This window comes from Mus musculus, chromosome 2, assembly GCF_000001635.26.
Source record: "Mus musculus strain C57BL/6J chromosome 2, GRCm38.p6 C57BL/6J".
NCBI lineage: Eukaryota > Metazoa > Chordata > Mammalia > Rodentia > Muridae > Mus > Mus musculus.
The window spans coordinates 71,349,487-71,368,850 of record NC_000068.7 but is presented as its reverse complement, the minus strand read 5'-3'; the positions used below and the strand labels follow the sequence as shown (position 1 = coordinate 71,368,850).

At 42.3% G+C, this 19,364-nt stretch overlaps 1 protein-coding gene across 2 annotated transcripts in view; it reads left to right on the top strand.

Annotated features, from left to right (window-relative positions):
- Positions 1-1,069: 1,069 nt before the first annotated feature.
- The window catches only part of Slc25a12 (solute carrier family 25 (mitochondrial carrier, Aralar), member 12), a 93,512-nt gene continuing 75,217 nt past the window's right edge, over positions 1,070-19,364 (top strand). Inside the window, exons 1-2 of one of the 2 annotated variants that reach the window (XM_030252254.1) lie at positions 1,070-1,338; positions 2,271-2,324. Coding sequence is in view for 1 of the 2 variants with exons in the window: in NM_172436.4 (NP_766024.1) it covers positions 1,327-1,338; positions 2,271-2,324 (66 nt within the window). In the remaining variant the exon portion in view is untranslated. The remainder of the gene's footprint in view (positions 1,339-2,270; positions 2,325-19,364) is intronic. The other variant, NM_172436.4, reaches the window with a different exon arrangement.

The window sequence follows — 19,364 nt, the reverse complement described above, 5'->3', positions numbered from 1 at the left end:
TACACATACTTCATATGCATATATGTGTATTTATATCCACACTTTACAAATAGGACCATGTCTAGCACATGGAGGATTTTAGTAAATATTTGGGTGAATATCAATATGAGAACTAATAGGATCTTTTCTCCCCTTCTTTTTTTTTTTTTAACAATTTTTAATTTTATTCACCTTAGTGCTTAGATGAAATGTGGAAAATAGGTGTTGATTATCTTTCTACCTTTAATGAGTTCTGAGGAGCCTCAGACTGAGCTATCACCTCGGATCCGCACCCCTCTTCCCCCTCCACACACCCCCCCCCCCCCGCCTCCCTCCCTTCCCCTTTCTTACTTCTCCTCTATTCCTTTCGTTTTTCTTTTCTTTGAAGACGCGTCTTATGCATCCAGGCTGGCCTCTAACTCTTATGCAGCCGAGGATGACATTCCGATTATCCTGCCTCCATTTCTCAAGCCTGGGGATTACAGTCGGATACTACTTCGCCAAGATAGAGTTTATGTGCTACTGGGCATAGAACCCGGGACTTCCAGCATGTTAGTTAGGCACTCCAGCAACTTAAGCTACTTGCCTGGCCCTCACATATCTTAATGGCAAGCCTCAGTTTTAGAGACATTAATTTAGCTTAAGGCAGGGCTGGGAATTCACAGAGGAATTGTTTCCTGTAGAAGAGAAAGTCAGCATAGCAAGTACCAGCTCCAAGATAAATAAAGTTGTTTTCTATATACATTGTACAAAGAATTTGGGTGGTTAAGAGAGTGAAGCGAATCTATTAATAAACCATTAGGGATATCCCAAGGAATGTTAATTCAGGAGCATATTTCTGAAGTTATGTTTACTTAGGTTTTCCCTTTAAAAAACCTAACTAATCATTTTCCTTATCAATATTTGTCACTGGTTGTCATAAACTCATTATTAATGGGACAAGCTCTCATATGCTTCCAACCTTGCTCAATACAGGCCCCAAGTGTTCCTTTAAGCCCCAAGAGGGAACCGACTTTGGCTGAAGCCGGTGCCCAAAGCCACACCCACTGCCAGGCCTTGGGACTTGGGGCTGGCCCAGAGGAGCCTCTGCTCACACTGCGCGTTGGAATCCGGCGACCGGAGCTCTGGTGTCCCCCGCAAGAGGTGCGACTGCCCCGCCGGCCCGCTGATGGATCAACCAAGGCCACTCGGTGCGCACCACCGACGCGCTCTAGCTCATTTGCATATAGACGGGCGCGGCGCTGCGACAGGAGGGAGCGCGGGCGCGGCCCCGGGCCGTGGCGCGCGCGCGCCCTGACAGCTCGGCCCAGCTCGCTCACTCGCTCGTTCCCGGCTTCCGAGCACAGCATGGCGGTCAAGGTGACTCCAACTCTCTGCTGCTGCTTTTATTGCATAAGAGACGTTCCAAGGGCCCCGAGTGCAGCCCCCCGCCTCTTTCCGTTGCTTTCTTTGCCTGGTTCTTAGCCAGTGCGTCCCGGGGCTCTAGATTGCGGGTGGAGAGCTGTGCTGGGCTTGGACCGGAGCGAAGAGGATGCCCGGCTGGGGGAGGGGAAGGAGGAGGGATCGTGAGTTGGAGGGGCTCCTGAGGACCATGGTCGGGAGGAGGAAAAGAGTAGTGTTTTGTCCTAGGTACATGGGATTGCGAGCACAGAGTTGGAGAGCATCAGAGAGGGACTGAGAGTCAGCGGGCAGGAGAACCGGGGATACCCAGGGCATCCGCGGTGGGGGAGGGGGTGGGTGTTGTCATTTGGGGCCACAATACAGCCCAGGGCACTGGTTGACATTTGCCTGGCAGGTTGTCAGATGTCGAAAGTATCCGTATTGTGGCAGCTCTCAAGGTTTAGGTCAGATGGAGAAAGGGTCGCCAAGATGACGATGTACTGTTTCTGCTTTCCACAAGAAAGGCTGCTAGGCCCGGCTATTAATTTGGCTGTTTTACATCTCCTGTTGCTCCTCTCTTGAGGCTCTCAGGATTTGTAGCTTGGTGGTTGCTACTGTATTGCTAGTAGTTGTGGAATAAAGTAAACGATTACATTGGTTTCCCTTTCCAGTTCACAGGAAGTGCCGTCTGTAATTTGCTCTATCTTGCACTATTCACACCCTTTTCTCCCACCCCTTAGCCGTAGATCTCCGGTTTGACAGGTGTTATCAGCAATTAAGCTTTGGGTTTGTTTTTAGACTAAATGACCTTATGAAAGATAAATGAGTTGTTAGCAGATGTAAACTATAATCTAAAGAGATTATGTGGTTTCTAGCTAAGCATTAACCAGTCATTCCCCCCCCCCCCTCAGGTGCATACAACCAAACGAGGTGATCCTCATGAGCTGAGAAACATATTCCTCCAGGTAAGTGAAAGAATTTTACATCAGGGAAAGAATGGGAAGAACATGATCGTTATTCCTCTTTAAGCTCTCTAACTTTGAGAAATGCTCTTCTCACAAACATGAGTGGAGGATGTCCTTTGTACTTGGTTTGTTTTGGTTTTTTTTTGAGACAGATTTTCCTTGTGTAGCTCTGGCTGTCCTGGAACTTGCTTTGTAGACCAGGCTGTCCTGGAACTCGGAGGATCTACCTGCCTCTGCCTCCTGAGGGCTGCGATTGGCTCTATACCCGGCCGTTTGTACTCTTAGTAAGAACGGATTGGAAAATTTTTCTTTCTATTGGGGATTGATATGAGGTTTTCCTGGAGTTGCTCTTTTTGTTTGCATGACTTAGGATGACTTATAAAATTTTCCTTCTCATAAATGTCTATGACATTTGTTGCACAGATAATTTATGACTATTGTAGTTGCGCTTTCTCCTCCCACTTATTGCAACCATAGATGGGGATGGGGGTAGGGGTTGGTACAACATGTTTGCTTTAGATTCTTTTGTAAGGAGGCTGGTAAGATGACTCAGTGGATAAAGGTGCTTTACCCAGAACCCATATAAATATCGAAGGAGAGAACTAACTATATAAAGTTGTCCTCTGACTTTCATATATCTGTGCATATGCACCAGTGCTCACACATCTGCTCCTTATAATAATAAATTATTTTTTAAAAAGGGGTGGGGAGAGATGGCTCTGCAGTTAAGAGCACTGTTCTAGAAGACCTGGGTTGGATTCCCAGCACCCATATGGCAGCACTCAGCCATCTGCAGTCCAATTCCAGGGAATCTGTCATCTACTTCTAGCCTCTGAGGACATCACATCACATGCATGTGGTGCATAAACATACACACGTTAAAAAAACGGAAGTCTTGCCGGGCGGTGGTGACACACGCCTTTAATCCCAGCACTTGGGAGGCAGAGGCAGGCGGATTTCTGAGTTCAAAGCCTGCCTGGTCTATACAGAGTGAGTTCCAGGACAGCCAGGGCTACACAGAGAAACCCTGTCTCGAAAATACCAAAAAAAAAAAAAAAACCCAAAACAAACAAACAAAAACAAAACAAAACCGGAAGTCTTGTAAGGATTGACCTTAAAATACCTTACTTATGTTAAGCTTTTAGAATCAGTCACCTGACTACGCCTAGTTTTTTGCCTTTGCTTTCTTAAATTCCTAAGGTATTTTACTAAAAGTTATGTTTTTCTTGGAAGAGCTGTTTTTTAGAATCTTGTATTCTGGCTGTGGAGTCTCTGTAGACTGTTAACCTCGGGCAGGCTCCTTCTGGGTATTATTTTCCACTGTAAAATGAAAGGTGACCTTCAAGGTTGCTTTCCATTCCAAAAGTCTGTGATTCTATCTTAGGAACAGATTCTAGCGTCTGCTAATGAGTCTAAGCTGGATAGCACTTCCATCCGGGACAGGTAGTTTCCTCAGGCCTGGTGGGGAGGAGGAGGCTGCATAGGTGACCACACACAGTGTAGTTTATGAAAGAGAATTGGTAAAGGTCAGGGATAAAGTGTTTCTCTACCTTGCTTTAGCCCTGCATTTGAGTGTTAGCACCAAAAGAAAACAAAAGAGAATTAGAAAAATGAGAATTATTTTTAATTTTTATGTTTTAGACTAAGGCTTTTTAGGTAGCACAGCCTTTCTTTCTTTCATATGTCTTTGTTTATTGGAGACAGGGTGTTACCATGTAACTCTGGCTGCCCTGGAACTGTTACACCAGGCTGACTTCAACCTCACAGAGATCTGCCTGGGGTACCTTGAACTTGTTTGATCTTTCTGTCTCAAGCCTCCTGAGTCCTGGGATTATAAGTGTGTATAACCTTGCTTCTTAGGAGCCTTGAGTTTTACAAAGTGTATTAAAAGGATCCTTTCTGGAACAAAACTAGTTATAATAGAGCCTCACCATTTGTGTGTTAAGACCTTTGTTCCTTACAAGTGTTGTTTGGGGTTCACAAAAACATATTAGTATAAGCCCTGTACTATGATTAGGGTCAGTTGTTTGTGGAGAATTTGTATACTATAGCTAATTTTATTTTCTGGTTACATATGGAAACAATCAGCTGAGATGCTCTATGATGTAGTAAGAAGAGTACAGGTATCAGGAACATGTGTATCCCTCACCCCAAGTTCAAGGATGCCCCCAATGTAGACCAGGCTGGCCTTGAACTCACAGAGATCTGGATGCCTTTGCCTCTCAAATGATGGTATTAAAGATGTACATCATCACAGCTGGCTTTTTTTTTTTTTCCTTAAGGAAGATGGGTTTAATTCGCAGGCCTCGGTCTCTATAGCTCCCTATCCTTAAGCGAATTATTTAGACTTTCCAGGTTTCATCTTCTCATGTGGGACCCGGTAAAACATAAGGAAATGGGAACTGATGTCTTTTCTTTTCTTTTTTCTTTTTTTTTTTTTTTAAATTGAGATAGAAGGTTTTTTTTTTAAATTTTTATTTATTTATTTATTATATGTAAGTACACTGTAGCTGTCTTCAGACACTCCAAAGAAGGAGTCAGATCTCATTATGGGTGGTTGTGAGCCACCATGTGGTTGCTGGGATTTGAACTCCGGACCTTCGGAAGAGCAGTCGGGGTGCTCTTACCTGCTGAGCCATCTCACCAGCCCCTGATGTCTTTTCTAGTTTTAGAAATTCTATACAGAAAAGAAAATGTGACTCATTATTCATTTGTTACTGGTTTGTGTGTGTTGTTCTTTGGGCTGGGTAGTGATTGTCGGAGCTTGGAAAGCTCATAACTATGCTATTTTAGCTTTTCATATACTTTTTGTGGTATCTTTTTTGCACATTATTATTATTATTTTGTGGTGCTGGAGAATCAAACTCATCATATATATTAGGTAAATATTATACCACTGAGTGACACCTTACTTCTTTAAATATTATTTTGATATTGTCTTTATTTTATTTTTGTACAGAAAACTTGTGGTTTATTAATTTATATTCATCATTAAACATAAAGTAGTGACTCAAGCATTATTATTGTTATTATTAATAGTATTATTATTTTATTTGTTCATTTGTTTTTCTAGTCAGAATCTTGCTACATAGCCCAGGCTGGTCTGATTCTCATTATGAAGCTCAGGCTAATCTTGAATTCATTGTTCAGATTACAAACAGGAGACACCATACTTGGCTTCTGCAGTATTGGAAGGCAAGAGAGAAACAGTGTAGAGTTGCTTAGTCCCAGGAAAGCATAAAACTGCTGGAAAGACTTTGTATCTAGTTGGAGCAACTTTTTGTTACCTTCTAGCATATTAAGATTTTATTCCTGGTGCCAGGCGGTGGTGGTGCACACCTTTAATCCTAGCACTTGGGAGTCAGAGGCAGGCGGATTTCTTAGTTCGAGGCCAGCCTGGTCTACAGAGTGAGTTCCAGGACAGTCAGGGCTACACAGAGAAACCCTGTCTCAAAAAAGAAAGAAAGAAAAAAAGATGTTATTCCTAGTTTGTCTACTTCAAGCTATGTTACTTAAAACAATTGGTTACTTGTATAAAAAGTTTCATTATAGATCCATATGGCTTTTAACATCTTAGATAGAATAAACAAAAAATAGGCCAGCTACAGTTTTCTTTAGTATTAAGCATATTTATCACATATGTTTTTGCAAATTAAGCTTATGTCTGTATGAGCAACTGTGGGAAAGTGGGCGTGTACATGCCACAGTGTGTGTGTGGAAGTCAGAAACCAACTTTCAGGGCTCAGTTCTTTCCTTTCTTTGCTTTTTTTGGTTTTTTTTTTTTCCGAGACAGGGTTTCTCTGTGTAGCCCTGGCTGTCCTAGAACTCACTTTGTAGACCAGGCTGGCCTCGAACTCAGAAATTCACCTGCCTCTGCCTCCCAAGTGCTGGGATTAAAGGCGTGCACCACCACGCCCGGCTCAGTTCTTTCCTTTCACAGTGGGCTCTGGGCTATGAACTCTGGGCTATCTGCTGAGCCATCTTACCCTTCAAGGATATTTACAAAGCTCTATTTGTTATGTCCTATGCACTTGCATTTCATTTAGTAATAATCATCACATTGAATAATTTGATAGTAGTTGAAGCAGAGGACTGAGCCAAGACTGAACGACCGCTCTCTGAGGCCTGCTCCCTTTCTAATGGACTGTGGTTGAGGAAGTCAGAAACCATGAAGGTGAAGACATGGCCGGATATAGAACAGTTAGTTGTGTTGGCTTGTCTAGAATGGAGGTTCATGGAATAATGGCAGTGGTAGCTGATATTTTTAAATCAAATAGAGAGTACACTAGCTCAGCGCTCCAAACATATTTTGTTGATGTTATGCTCTTATGAGGTAGACTTGGTAGATCTGTTATGTAGATTAAATTAAATGGCTTGGTTAATGTTATTGAGTTTATAAGGGAAACTCAAATCAAGTGAGTTCTTTCTTTAAGATGAGCAGATTTAGCAGGCTGTTGGCGCATGCCTTTAATCCCAGCACTCAGGAGGTAAAGGCAGGTAGGTCTTTGATTTCAAGGCCAGCCTCCTGGTCTACAGAGTGGGTTCCAGGACAGCCAGGGCTACACAGAGAAAAACAAAACAAAGCATAGTAAAGCAAAACAAAACAAAAGCAGCTTTAGTGGATCCAGCATTCATGAGGCAGAGGCAGGCAGATCTCTCAGGGTCCTAGGTCAGTTTGGTCTTCCTCTCAAGTTCCAATCCAACCTGGAACTTGTGGGAGAAATTTTATGGGGTCTGTTAACTTGTACAATCAGGTTGTAAAAGAAAGAATCTAAAACTGCCCCTTCCCTTTGTTGGGACAGGGTCTCACTGTACAACTCTAGCTGGTCTAGAATGCTCTTTGTAGACCAGGCTGACCTTGAACTCAGAGATCTACCTGCCTCTCTAGTGCTGGGATGACAGACTCGCACCATTATATTGGCTGAACCCCGCCCCCTTTGACCTCATTTCCATTCACCTCTAGAAGGCCTTTAATTATCATTGTTTTGGACTGGGTCTTACTCACTTTGTAGCCCTAGCTCATCCCCACCTTGCAAGCCTCCTGCCTCGGCTCCCAAGTGTTGAGTTCACATGCAGTGCTACCATGCCCAGGACTAGAATATATATATATATATATATATATATATATATATATATATATATACAGTATATATATACTATATATATACATACATATATATACTCTTAACCCTTGTTATTGCATGCTGAGAGGATTTTGGAATGAGGTGATCTTTTTTGAAAGACAGAGTTATATTAGAGATTTTGGCAGCTAAATTTTGCCAAGAATATTAAAGACAAAATAATCCGGCTACTTAGGAGGTAAAATTAAAATGTGCCTCTGTGCTGTAGCTACCTAGGAAAAATTGGCTGAGGGGTTTGGGTTTGAAGCAGTAGGTAGGCTCTGTGGGTTTCCGAGTGGGCAAATTGGAGTGGTAAAACATGGCATCTCTTTGTGTGTGTGTGTGGGGGGGGAATAGAGTGTGGAGAGATTGGCAGTAAGTGGGGGTATCAGCTAAGAGGCTATTGAAATAATCCATGCAGGTGTAATGGCCTGGGGAGCTAGTGTGTGGGGAAATGGAAAGGCAAGACAACACCAGGGACTTTGTAAGCACAGAGGCTTGGATTTGCCATTAGCTATGGAAGGATTGGAGGGACAGTGAATCTTGGGTTTCTAGGAGAGATGCCAGTTGATTGGGCATCTGTTTATGGAGTTGGAGAGGGTGGCTAGAGTTAAGCTTGATTGTAAATAGATGTGGCCCACTAAGTTAAAGTCCTGATAGGATGGATACAAGTTTGTATGGGTGCTAGACTAATCCCTGTTAGGAGGACTGTTGACCGGGCAGAGAACCAGGAGCCAGTTTATACCTGACATTCCTACTTGAAGGAAGGATTGAGCTGGGAGAGGGGTGCCATGAGAGTCTAAAGTAGGAGTTTCACCAGAAGGCTAAGTCTCAAAGGCTAAAGTATCCATCATTTCTTTAGTGTAGTCTGGCTTGGGAAGGACTTGGAAGTTGAATTGAGTTCAGTATCATTTGGGCTTTCTTCTAGAAAGTCTATCTAGAGGGCTAAGGAAATGGCTACGTAGGTAAAGGCTTGCCACACAAGAGTGAGGCCCAGAGATGCCTGGAGCCCACATAAAAGCCAAGCAGGTGTGGCAGCTACAGCCTGTAATTCATTTACTGGAGAGGTAGAGTTTGGGTTCTGTAAGAGATCTTATCTCAAAATTACAGAGCAATGTTAGAAGAAACTCAATGAGAATGTAGGGCCTACACATCTACATATGCATCCACATACATGTGAACACATATACATGCATACTAGCCATGCACATATACCTAGAATTTTTTTTTTCTGGAACTCACTCTGTAGACCAGGCTAGCCTCAGAGATCTGCCTACTTCTGTCTCTCAAGGGCTGGAATAAAAGGTGTATGCTGGTATGGCCTACTTACCTGTGTTCTTTATTACTTCTCAAAATATGATGAGTGATTTTTGTTTCCTCTTTTCTCTTTTCTTTTCTTTTCTTTTCTTTTCTTTTCTTTTCTTTTCTTTTCTTTTCTTTTCTTTCTTTTTCGAGAGGGTTCCATGTATCCCAGGCTAGCCTTCAATTCACAGAGTAGCTAAGGATAACATTGAACATCTGATCTTCTGTTTCTACATCCCCAAGTACTGGGCTTATGGGTGTGTACTACTACTCAGGGCCAATGTGTTAGGTCTCAAAACCAGGCTTTTATGTCAGGCAAGCATCCTACCAACTGAGCTACATACCTAGCTTATGTACTTTCTGTTAGTTAATAAACAGGTGTAAGGGCTGGAGAGATGGCTTAGCAGTTATCAGCACCTGATACTTGTACAAGGGCTGGGGTTTGAATCTCAGCCCTCACACAGTGGCTTACAACCATTGGTGACTCCAGTTACAGGGGACCCAACAGGCATGCATGTGGTGCACATACATGCACTTATGTATGTACAAACATACATACACCCATACACATAAATAAGTAAATCTTAAAAAATCAAAATAAACGATGTATTATTTTTGGGCCTCTGCCTTTCCCCTCCGAGCCCAGGAAATCAGATCACAACAGACGGATTCTTAGACTGTTTAACTGCACTGTAATTTTACAGTGGGTCCTCAATCTAAGGTTTTACTATGGACGTCCTTATACCTGTCATCTCCCCAGTTATCTCTTTCTTCTTAAGCCTTTCTCTCCCACACACTATCATTGACCCAGTTTTTCTCCATCAGAAGTATACAGCAGTGAAAGAAGTAGTAAGAGGCAGGCGGGGTGGGGACAGAGGTGTTTGTTACAGATCTGACAAATGTCAGAAAGATGACTTAAAAGCCATCTCTGTGCTTTGTGACAAAGTAGGCTTGCAACAAAGTTTTACAATTTTTAAAGCATCTCTCAACTCTTTTTAGTAGGTAGACTCTGTGTTCACTTACTGATTTATTATAGTCCTGATGATTATAGTCCATACAGCTATGTATGCTGGACCAAAATTTGCTGAGATACAGAATTCAAATATTATTTTGATTTCTGTTCTTTTCTTCATTAGCACCAATGGACAATGAAGGTCACAAGACCTATGAAATTGCACTTTTTGAACTTAAGTGTTATTTGTTTAGTTTTTTGTTTGTTTGTGATGCATCCAACCCAAGACCTTGGTCATACTGGGCATGTCCACCCAACTACATCCCTAGCCCTATCTTGTTTATTTTAGATTGAAGAAGAAATGGAAGGTGGTGATGATAATGTACAGTGAGAATGAGTTTCTTGAGGTTCTGAGATGATGTGGAGTGTTTGGTGGAAAGAAGTCTTCTTTGGCTCACTGAGTATTTGTTTACGTGCTATGTTGTTTATCTTTGAAAGGAAGGTTGAGAAGGGACTGAAGCAGGGCTTTGAGCAAAGGGCCCTTCTGACCTGTGTTGTCATGTGTGGGAGGTGCATCGCTACAGAGTTACGAGAGAGAGATTAAGGAGCTGGGGACATGACAATCAGTAAAGTGCTTGTCATGCAAGCATGAAGACCTGAGTTTGAATCCCCGGCATCTAGGAACGACTCAGACAAAGAAAAACTCACACACACAAACAGGTTACTACAGGGATAACAAGTTCAATAAGGAGATAAAAAGAATCATGAAGGGACCAGGATTTTTCACCATTTCAAGAGGCTGGTGAATGCTCCTGAGAGTATATCAGTGTTGAGAACTGAACTGCAGCTCAAGGGGAAGTGCTGGAAAGGATTCCACATCTATGCATGAAGCTCAGATGTAGAAAATAGTTCAATATGTTCAACAGCTAGAAAGGAAGCCGGTGGGCTTGAAGCATCAGTGAGTGGGGAGACTGTCCAGAAACGAGGCTGAAGGAGCCATGCCCAGCAGGCCTTTGTACCTAGGCCATGCAGAGAACTTGGATTTTTTTTTTTAAATATATATTTATTTTTTTTAGCAAGCAAGATAGAAAACAGTGAAGGCCTTTTCCCCCTTTCCCTTTCGAATGGTTGAAATTATGGTTTCACAGAACATACTTAAGTAGATCATATTGATATGTAAACTGCTCTTTCTGTTTCCATGCTTCCTGTGGACGGCTGTTTTGTATTGACTCTTGATTCTTTGAGTTTAATTTCCTTCTATCTGTCAACGGTGTTCTTAGAACGTCTTGAACTGGATAAAGACATGCAGGAGGCCTCAGAATCCAGTTGGAGCCAACCTGGGCTTTGTAGATAAACTGACATGGGCTTTGTTTTGCTTTTTAACATCTTGTGTGTTTGTTTTGGACTTGCCTTGCTTCTACAGACAGTGTTTCACTAGGTATCCCAGGTTGAACTTGAACTCCAAATCCTCCTTCCTCTGATCCACTGTGTTGGGTTATAGGCATTGACCACCACACCTGGCCGCCACCGTGGGTCTGAATCCTCATTTGACCCTTTTTTAATGTGCCTTAGGTATTTATTAAACTGACCTTGGAGTCTGTTTTCTGTCTAAGGTCTAATACTCTCATACAGACAGGTGTTGTAAAGATTAAATGAGGAGACTGCTAAAGTGTGCCTGATGCCCTGAGAAGCAAACCAAGTTTGGTTTCTTGTTACAGTTCTGCATAGAGATGAAGACTTTCCCCCCTTGAATACTATCTTAAGTTTTTGCCTAGATAACTGTGCTAAAATTAATAAAGTGACTTAGCTGTTAACACGTGTTTGTCATTGTACTGGCTGTTTTTGTGTGTCAACTTGACACAGCTAGATTCATCAAAAAGAAAGGTGCCTTGGTTGAGGAAATGCCTCTCATTGAGACGCAGCTACAAGGCACTTTCTCAATATCACTGGGGGAGAGCCCAGCTCACTGTGGGTGGTGCCATCCCTGGGCTGATGGTCCTGTGTTCTATAAGAAAGCAGGCTGAGCAAGCCATATGAAGTAGGCCAGTAAGCAGCATCCCTTCATGGCCTCTGTATCAGCTCCTGCCTCCAGGTTACAGCCCTGCTTGCGTTCCTGCCCTGGCTTTCTCCAGTGATGGGCTATGATCTGGAAATGTGAGCTTAGGTAAACCCTTTCCTCCCCAGCTTGCATTTTGGTGTTTTAGGTTGCAGGGATTGAAACCCTAACTCACAAAATCATCATGTCTGAGTAGTCAGGTGCATTTTTAAGACATGCATGTGAGTGTCTTCAAAAAAAGGTCCCATGTGCAGATGGAGCAACCTCAGTGGTAATTCTCCTGGACAGTTCTGAGAAGATGTATGGTCACAGTCTGAGGCTGGGAGATCTGATACTATGGCAGGCAGCAGCTGTTTCCTCCAGAACTGTCAGTTGCTTGGCGGGGACCAGAAAAACAATAATGGTTCAATTATAAACTGTTAGTACATTCAGAATGTTACTTTCTACTAAAAAAAAAAAAAAAAAAAAAAAAGCCAGGCATGGTGGCGCACGCCTTTAATACCAGCACTTGGGAGGTAGAGGCAGGCGGATTTCTGAGTTGGAGGCCAGCCTAGTCTACAGAGTGAGTTCCAGGACAGCCAGGCCTACACAGAGAAAAACCAAAAAAAAAAAAAAAAAAAAAAAGCTTTTTGTGGCTGAAGAGATGGCTCAGTGGTTAAGAGTACTTGCTGCTGTTACGTACAATATGAGTTTGGTTCCCAGCACCTGTGGGGTGGCTTACAACCATCTGTAACCCTAGTTCCAGGGGATTTGATAACCTTAGTTTAGCCTCTTTGGGCAAGCATGCTCGCTCTCTCGCGCTCTCTCTCTCTCTCTCACACACACACACTCACTCACTCACTCAAACACACACAAATACAAGTAAAACATATAACTGGGCAGTGGTGGTCCATGATGCCTCAAATGCAGCTCTTGGGAGGCAGAGGCACAAGCATCTGTGAGTTTGAGGTCAACCTGTTTTACAGAGTGAGATCCAGGGCGCCAGGGCTATGCAGAGAAACCCTGTCTTGACAAGCCAAAAATAAACTAACAAAAAACATCTATTAAAAAAATAATAAGATCCAGGCTAGATTCATTCACTGCCTTTGGTTGATCTGTCCCTCTGATCATTTCAACATCTGCTCTCAGGATAAAAGGCTTCTTTTCCTGTGGCAGAATGTTGGTCTAAACCTTAACAACACCAAGGTATGCGATCTCCCTAGGAGCTGTATCTTGGTTATCAAAGAGAGACGGTTTTTCCAGGCTTATGAACATATACGATCCTTGTATGTTCCCATGGTTACTTAGAACAAGAGATTGAAGTATTTACTTGAAGAACAATACAAATTAATTATTTATCTTAATCTCCCTTGGGAGGCCTTCTGGTTCCAGTTATTGGACTCTCTGAGGTCATTATTTTATTTCTAAGGTTTCTGATCAATTTTAAAAAGAAAATCATTTTGGAAGAGCCAGCATTAGTTCATTACTTACAATGCCTTGAGTTCTTTCCTGCTCTGTTAGGAATTACATTGCCCTAGCTGATAGTAGGTCTAGCTATAATGGACAGAGAAAACATATATGTGTTTTAAGTTTTGCAATCTTTTGAAACATTAGTTTGTTATTGTGATGTTGTTTCTCTCTTTCCACCTCCACGCAGGTTCTGGGGTTTGAATTGAGGCCATTAGGCTTGTGTAGTCAGGTAGCAAGCTCTTACACACTGAGCCATATTGCAAGCTCAATTTCGAAGTATTTTTGTCTATTTTTAATGCATGTATTAAGTGTAAAGAAAAATAAGCCCTAGCATTTATGGGAAGCATTCTGAGCAAGAAAGGCAGGATTCTGGGGAACTTTGTTTGCAAAAATCAAATAGGGTTTGTTTCTGATGGATCTGAAGGCTATCTACATAAATTTAATATGTATATTAAACTCAGATATATGAGTCTGAGATGTAATTTAGTGAGTAGAGTACTTACTCTGCAATCACAAGGTCCTGAATTTGACCCCCACCACCTCATAAAATTGTTCCGGTGGCACACATCTGAAATTGCTGCCCGGTGGAGGTTGACGCAGGAATGTCACAAGCTTGAGGGTAGACTGAAGTAGGCACAAGACCTTGCTGCAAAAAGCCTAGAACCGAGCTGGTAAGTTGGCACAGCAAATAAAGGTACTTCCTGCCAAGCCTAAACACCTGGGTCCTGTCCATGCACCTACCTCATACACACAATAAACAGACAATAAAATGAATGAACCGCTTTTCCTTAAAACACAGGATTTTAGTAAGCTTGGAAATTTTAATACTACTCACTAAATTTTTTTCTTTTAAAGTATTTCTATGCCTTAATAAAGTTTATAAAATTAAAAAAGTCAGTTTGACCTTTTTTTGTTTATTTTTAATTTATTTATTTTTATTTATATGAGTACACTGTAGCTGTCTTCAGACACACCAAAAGAGGGAATCAGATCCCATTACATACGGTTGGTTGTGAGCCACCATGTGGTTGCTGGGAATTGAACTCAGGACCTCTGGAAGAGCAGTCAGTGCTCATAACTGCTGAGCCATCTCTCTAGCCTGTTTGTTTGGTTTTGAGACAAGGACTTACACTGTAGTCAAGGCTGGACCTAAATTCATAATCCTCCTGCCTCAGTCTTCTGAGAGCTAGGTTTACAGACTTGAGACACCACACCCTGCATGTCATGTGTAGGAATTTCTTTCTTTCCCTTTGAAACATGTATGATGGAATAAGCTTTCATCCCCATGGAGTCAGTATATGAAAATAAGGTTAATCCCACTGCTGTGCAAGGGCTGTGTGTCAGGTGTGCCCTGGTGTCTGCCCCTCGTGCAGGCTGCGTGTTCAGTGAAAGGGCACGCGTTCCTGACTAAATTTGGCTTCTGTGGGAAGCACAGGCTGTAAGAGTGGACAGTGAGGATTAGCTTCATGCTCTCAGCCCTTGCCCTGGTACATAATGTCCTCCTCAATTGTTCTTATAACTCATTTTTCCACACGGGAAACACTCTGGGTGACACCCCTAGTTACCAACCTCAGTGACTGTCCTCTCTGGAGCCAGTGAAACTGGACGGATGTTAAGATCTGAAATGTTAGTTTATCTCAACTGGTCTGGTCCTGGAGACACAGTTTTGACTCAGGTTACAGCCGAATGTTGGATATGCAGAGAGAGCTGCTTAGAGCTGTCACGGCTGACCTGCTGGCAAGCTGACCCCTAGGCAACCTTGGTTTGAAAGGCAGAGAGGAAGAAGAGTAACCCTTTCATGTTAGGAGAAAAGCAAGAAGTTCTGTAAGGAGGGAACTTCCCTTCTGTTTGTAAGTGTGCTCCCCTCCCCCACCAGACAGGCTTTCTCCATGTAGCCCTGGCTGTCCTGGAACTCAGTTGATAGAGATCTGCCTGCCTCTGGCTCCAGAATGCTGGGATTAAAGGCGTGCCCCACCACTAGGCTTCCAAGCGTTTCAGAGTATGAGTTCAACATTTGTGTTTTCACATTTCCAAATACATTGGTAGTAAAGATCCCCTTTTCCTCCCAACAACGGGTCAGCTTTTGCTCACAACTCCTTGTCAGAGAGGAAACTGAGAGAAGTGCGGGGATAGTTGCTGATTTACAGATGCCGTCCACCGGCAAGGCCAGGCTCTTCTCAAGGGACTCTAATGCCTCAGCTTCTCATTAGCTGCAAGGACAGCTGCCACTGTGCCCAGTTGACCTTTAGCCAAGAAGTCCCCTATGAGTTACTGGCCCCGGATTCTGACCCTGATTTTATTGTCCATCCTTCCTGACCTGGGGTATGTCTCACTCATCTGCAGTGAGACCCGTCTGTTTAGGCCGCAACTGTCAGGCTTATGGTGCCCAGCACGGGACTTATGATGAACATAAAAATGACACAAACAGATTTGATTACCACAGATTTCTGGCTTAAAAAGTAGTTTTTCTAGATATGTGACCTCAGTTTTGGTTATGTGTATTTTTTTTTTAAAGTTTGGGGCTGGTGAGATGGCTCAGTGGGTAAGAGCACCCGACTGCTCTTCCGAAGGTCCTGAGTTCAAATCCCAGCAACCACATGGTGGCTCACAACCATCCGTAATGAGATCTGACTCCCTCTTCTGGAGTGTCTGAAGACAGCTACAGTGTACTTACATATAGTAAAAATAAAATAAATTTTAAAAAGTTTGATCTTGTTACATTAATTTCTGAGTTCAAGGACAGCCTGGTCTACATAGTGAGTTCCAGGACAGCCAGAGCAACAAGGGAGTTTTGTTGTCTCAAAAACAACAAAAATAAAAAATAAAACAAAACAATTAAAATATATACATATTCTGGTTATCTATTCAAAATTCTTCACAGTTTTTAAAAATATTTTTATTTTAAATTATATATGTATATATTACATATATGTATATATGTATGTATGTGTATATATATATATATACATATATGTATGTGGGTATGTGCATGTGAATACAGTAGCTAGCAGAGGCCGGAAGAGGGCATCAGGTCTGCTGGAGCTGGAGGTATAGGTGGTTTTGTGCTCCCTGATATGGCTGCTGGAAACTAAACCCTAAAGGGAAGTGAGTACTCTCACTGCTGAGCCATCTTTCTAGCTCCAACAACTGAATTCTCATTTTTGTCATTTATTCACTTATTTGTTTTTTGTTTGAGTCTGGATCTTACCTGTACCCTACACTGACCTTGGGCTTGCTATTTAAACACAGGTTGGTCCAAACTTGTCGCAGTCTGTCTGCATCAGTCTTTCTGAGTGTTGCGATTACAGCATGAGTTGCTATGTCCAGGACAGCCAGAGCAACAAGGGAGTTTTGTTGTCTCAAAAACAACAAAAATAAAACAAAACAATTAAAATATATACATATTCTGGTTATCTATTCAAAATTCATCACAATTTTAAATAAAGAAATATGTATGTGTGTGTATATGTATATATTATATAATTGTATATATGCACACACATACACATATATATCTATATATGTATATATATAGGTATATATACATATACACACATTTGAATCAAAATTATCAATGAACCTATTTTTAAAAATGTACCATTCAAATGGATAACATTTTATCATCTTTAGACTTTAAATCTGTCCCAGTTATGAATTTTTTAGGTAATCCTTAGTAGAAATTTAGAGATGTCTGAGCCTTTGTAAGCTATAATTAACACAGTTAGCTTCTGAGGTAGGTGTCATGTATTTGAAAGGTCACGTAAGGTTAATGTTAGTAAATTGCAAGGGAGTTAGTACTCTCCAGTTTACACTGGTCAGGTGAGCCCTTGATGCTTTCATCTCTTGGCTTCAACCGGTGGGTGGCATGATCCTCTCCCCTCGGGCCACAGATAGTTCAGTGTAATTACAACATACTCCTGTATACGAAACCCTGCCAACTTTCATGTGTAATTTTGATTACATGTATGGGAATTCCAGGCTCCCATAAGGTCAATTTTGTTTTTCTCACCTCAGACAGCCAAGGCCTCACGCACGTGAGAATGCTACCTTCGAATGCGTTTAAAAGTTTCTGGAAATGTCAAAAGCTGTGTGCCCACTTGCATTCCCAGTATTTGCGTTGGGTTGACAAAGTTTCATCTAGAAGCTCGATCGCTTGTGTTTGTCAGCTTCTTCCTGTCAATGTCTTTCATGTGTCCTTGACTTCTTGCCCAGAAGGGATTTACAACTGCTTAAGAAACATCTTTAAAATGGCAGATGATTAACTCTAAAGTTATTTGGCATAAGAATATAATATTTGGCAATTTTATTTCAAGTTATTTTAGGTTACCCTTTTAAATAATAGGATAAAAACGGAAAAAGATTCCAAAACTATTAAATTACTAAGGGTATTAAATCTTTAACATAGTGTTATTTTGAAAGACTCCAGGCTTTATTTAAAGATTTTATTTCAGATCATGTGTATATGTCTGTGTCTCTCTCTATGTGAATGCACACATGTACACCAGGTCCTTAGAGGTCAGAAGTTAGTGTTGGATTCTGTGGAGCTGGAGTTAGAGGCTGTGGCGGCCTGATGTGGGTTCTGGGAACTGAACTCTGGTCCTCTGGAAGAGCAGCACGTGCTCCTAATAGCTGAACCCTCAAAATACTATTTTAAGTCTTTTTTTTCCCCCTTTTTTGGTATATTTAAAACCTTTTGATTATCACAGAGAGAAGGCCTCAATATTTTTATTTCTATTCTTCTATTACCTTATCTTTATTCTTTTCCTTCTCTGTCTCTTAGTCTCTCTGTTTGAGACAGGCTCTTGCTCACTGTATAGGTCAGGCTGGCCTCAGGTTCCCTAGTGCAAGGTCTAAAAGCAAGCATCCCCACAAGTTACCTTTCCTTCCTAAAAAGTAAAAATAAGAAATCTGTGTTCAACATAATTACCAGGCTGGCTCTAGCGCGCGCGCGCGCGCGCGCGCACACACACACACACACACACACACACACACACACACACACACGGCACACACACACACACACACACACACACACGGCACACACACACACACACACACACACACACACACACACACACACACACACACACACACACGGCACCTCGATTTTATTTTGTTGCTAAGGGTTCCGCTCAAGCACACCTGATCCTCTTTAGAGTCTAATGATTTATGCGTGCACAGCACTGGCGAGGTGGCTCAGATTTTGAAACTGCCTGCTATCAAGTCTGATAACCTGAGTCTGAACCCTGGGACTTCGGTGGTGGAAGGAAAGAACCCATCACTGAAAGCTGCCCTGACTTTCACTGCACTGTGCCCCGGGTGCACTCTTTCAATGTACATAAAGAAATGAATGAGTCTATGCATGGGTGTGAGTGTATGAGTGTGCAAGTATGTGTGTTTGTATGACTGTGTCCAAGTGTGTGAGTATGCATGTGTGAGTGTATGAATGTGAGTGTGTGCAGGAGCTGGCACTGGGTATTGATCATTCTAAGTGTGTGCTCTCCCAAGGTAGACCTGCTCTGCAGCCTCGGTGTCACTTATTGTTATAGTGACAGCTAACATCTAATTCGTTTTAGCATTTTAACCAACTCTGGGTAGCTTCTAGTTTCCATTCAGTACTCTCTTTGGTTCTGTCTGTTCAGGCAACAGGCTTCCTGACATTGCCAAGTAATTGCCTCTAATGTAATGGGTTAATTAGTTCACTGCTTTCTGTGGAAGTCAAGAACTGACTCCTGCGGTTGAGAAGACTTAGGGTTCCCCCGCCCCCCCTCAGCTCCACACTCTATCTTTCAGTTAAAATCAAGTTAAAGCAGACTAGGAGAGTCAGAGGAAACCCTGGCAGAGTACCTGAGGGGGAGTTGTTCTCTGGCATCATTTATAACTGTAGGTACTGGCAAGGCCGGAGTCAGAGCATGTCAACAAAACCATTTGTTTTCCTCCTTGGCTTCTGTGTCCTTGGTAGCTTGTGCTAATGCTGCTGTTTCCTGGATTTTACAGTCAGAGGGGATCCTGGGGACTCTTTGGATCCCACCTACTTTCACTGTGTATTCAGGGCAGGCTTGTCCTGGTAGCTAGGCTCAGACACTGAAGAACACATACCTCTGGAAGGTAATTTGTTACTAAGAACCTGATGTGTTCTGTGTTTCCTCCCTGTTCTTAAG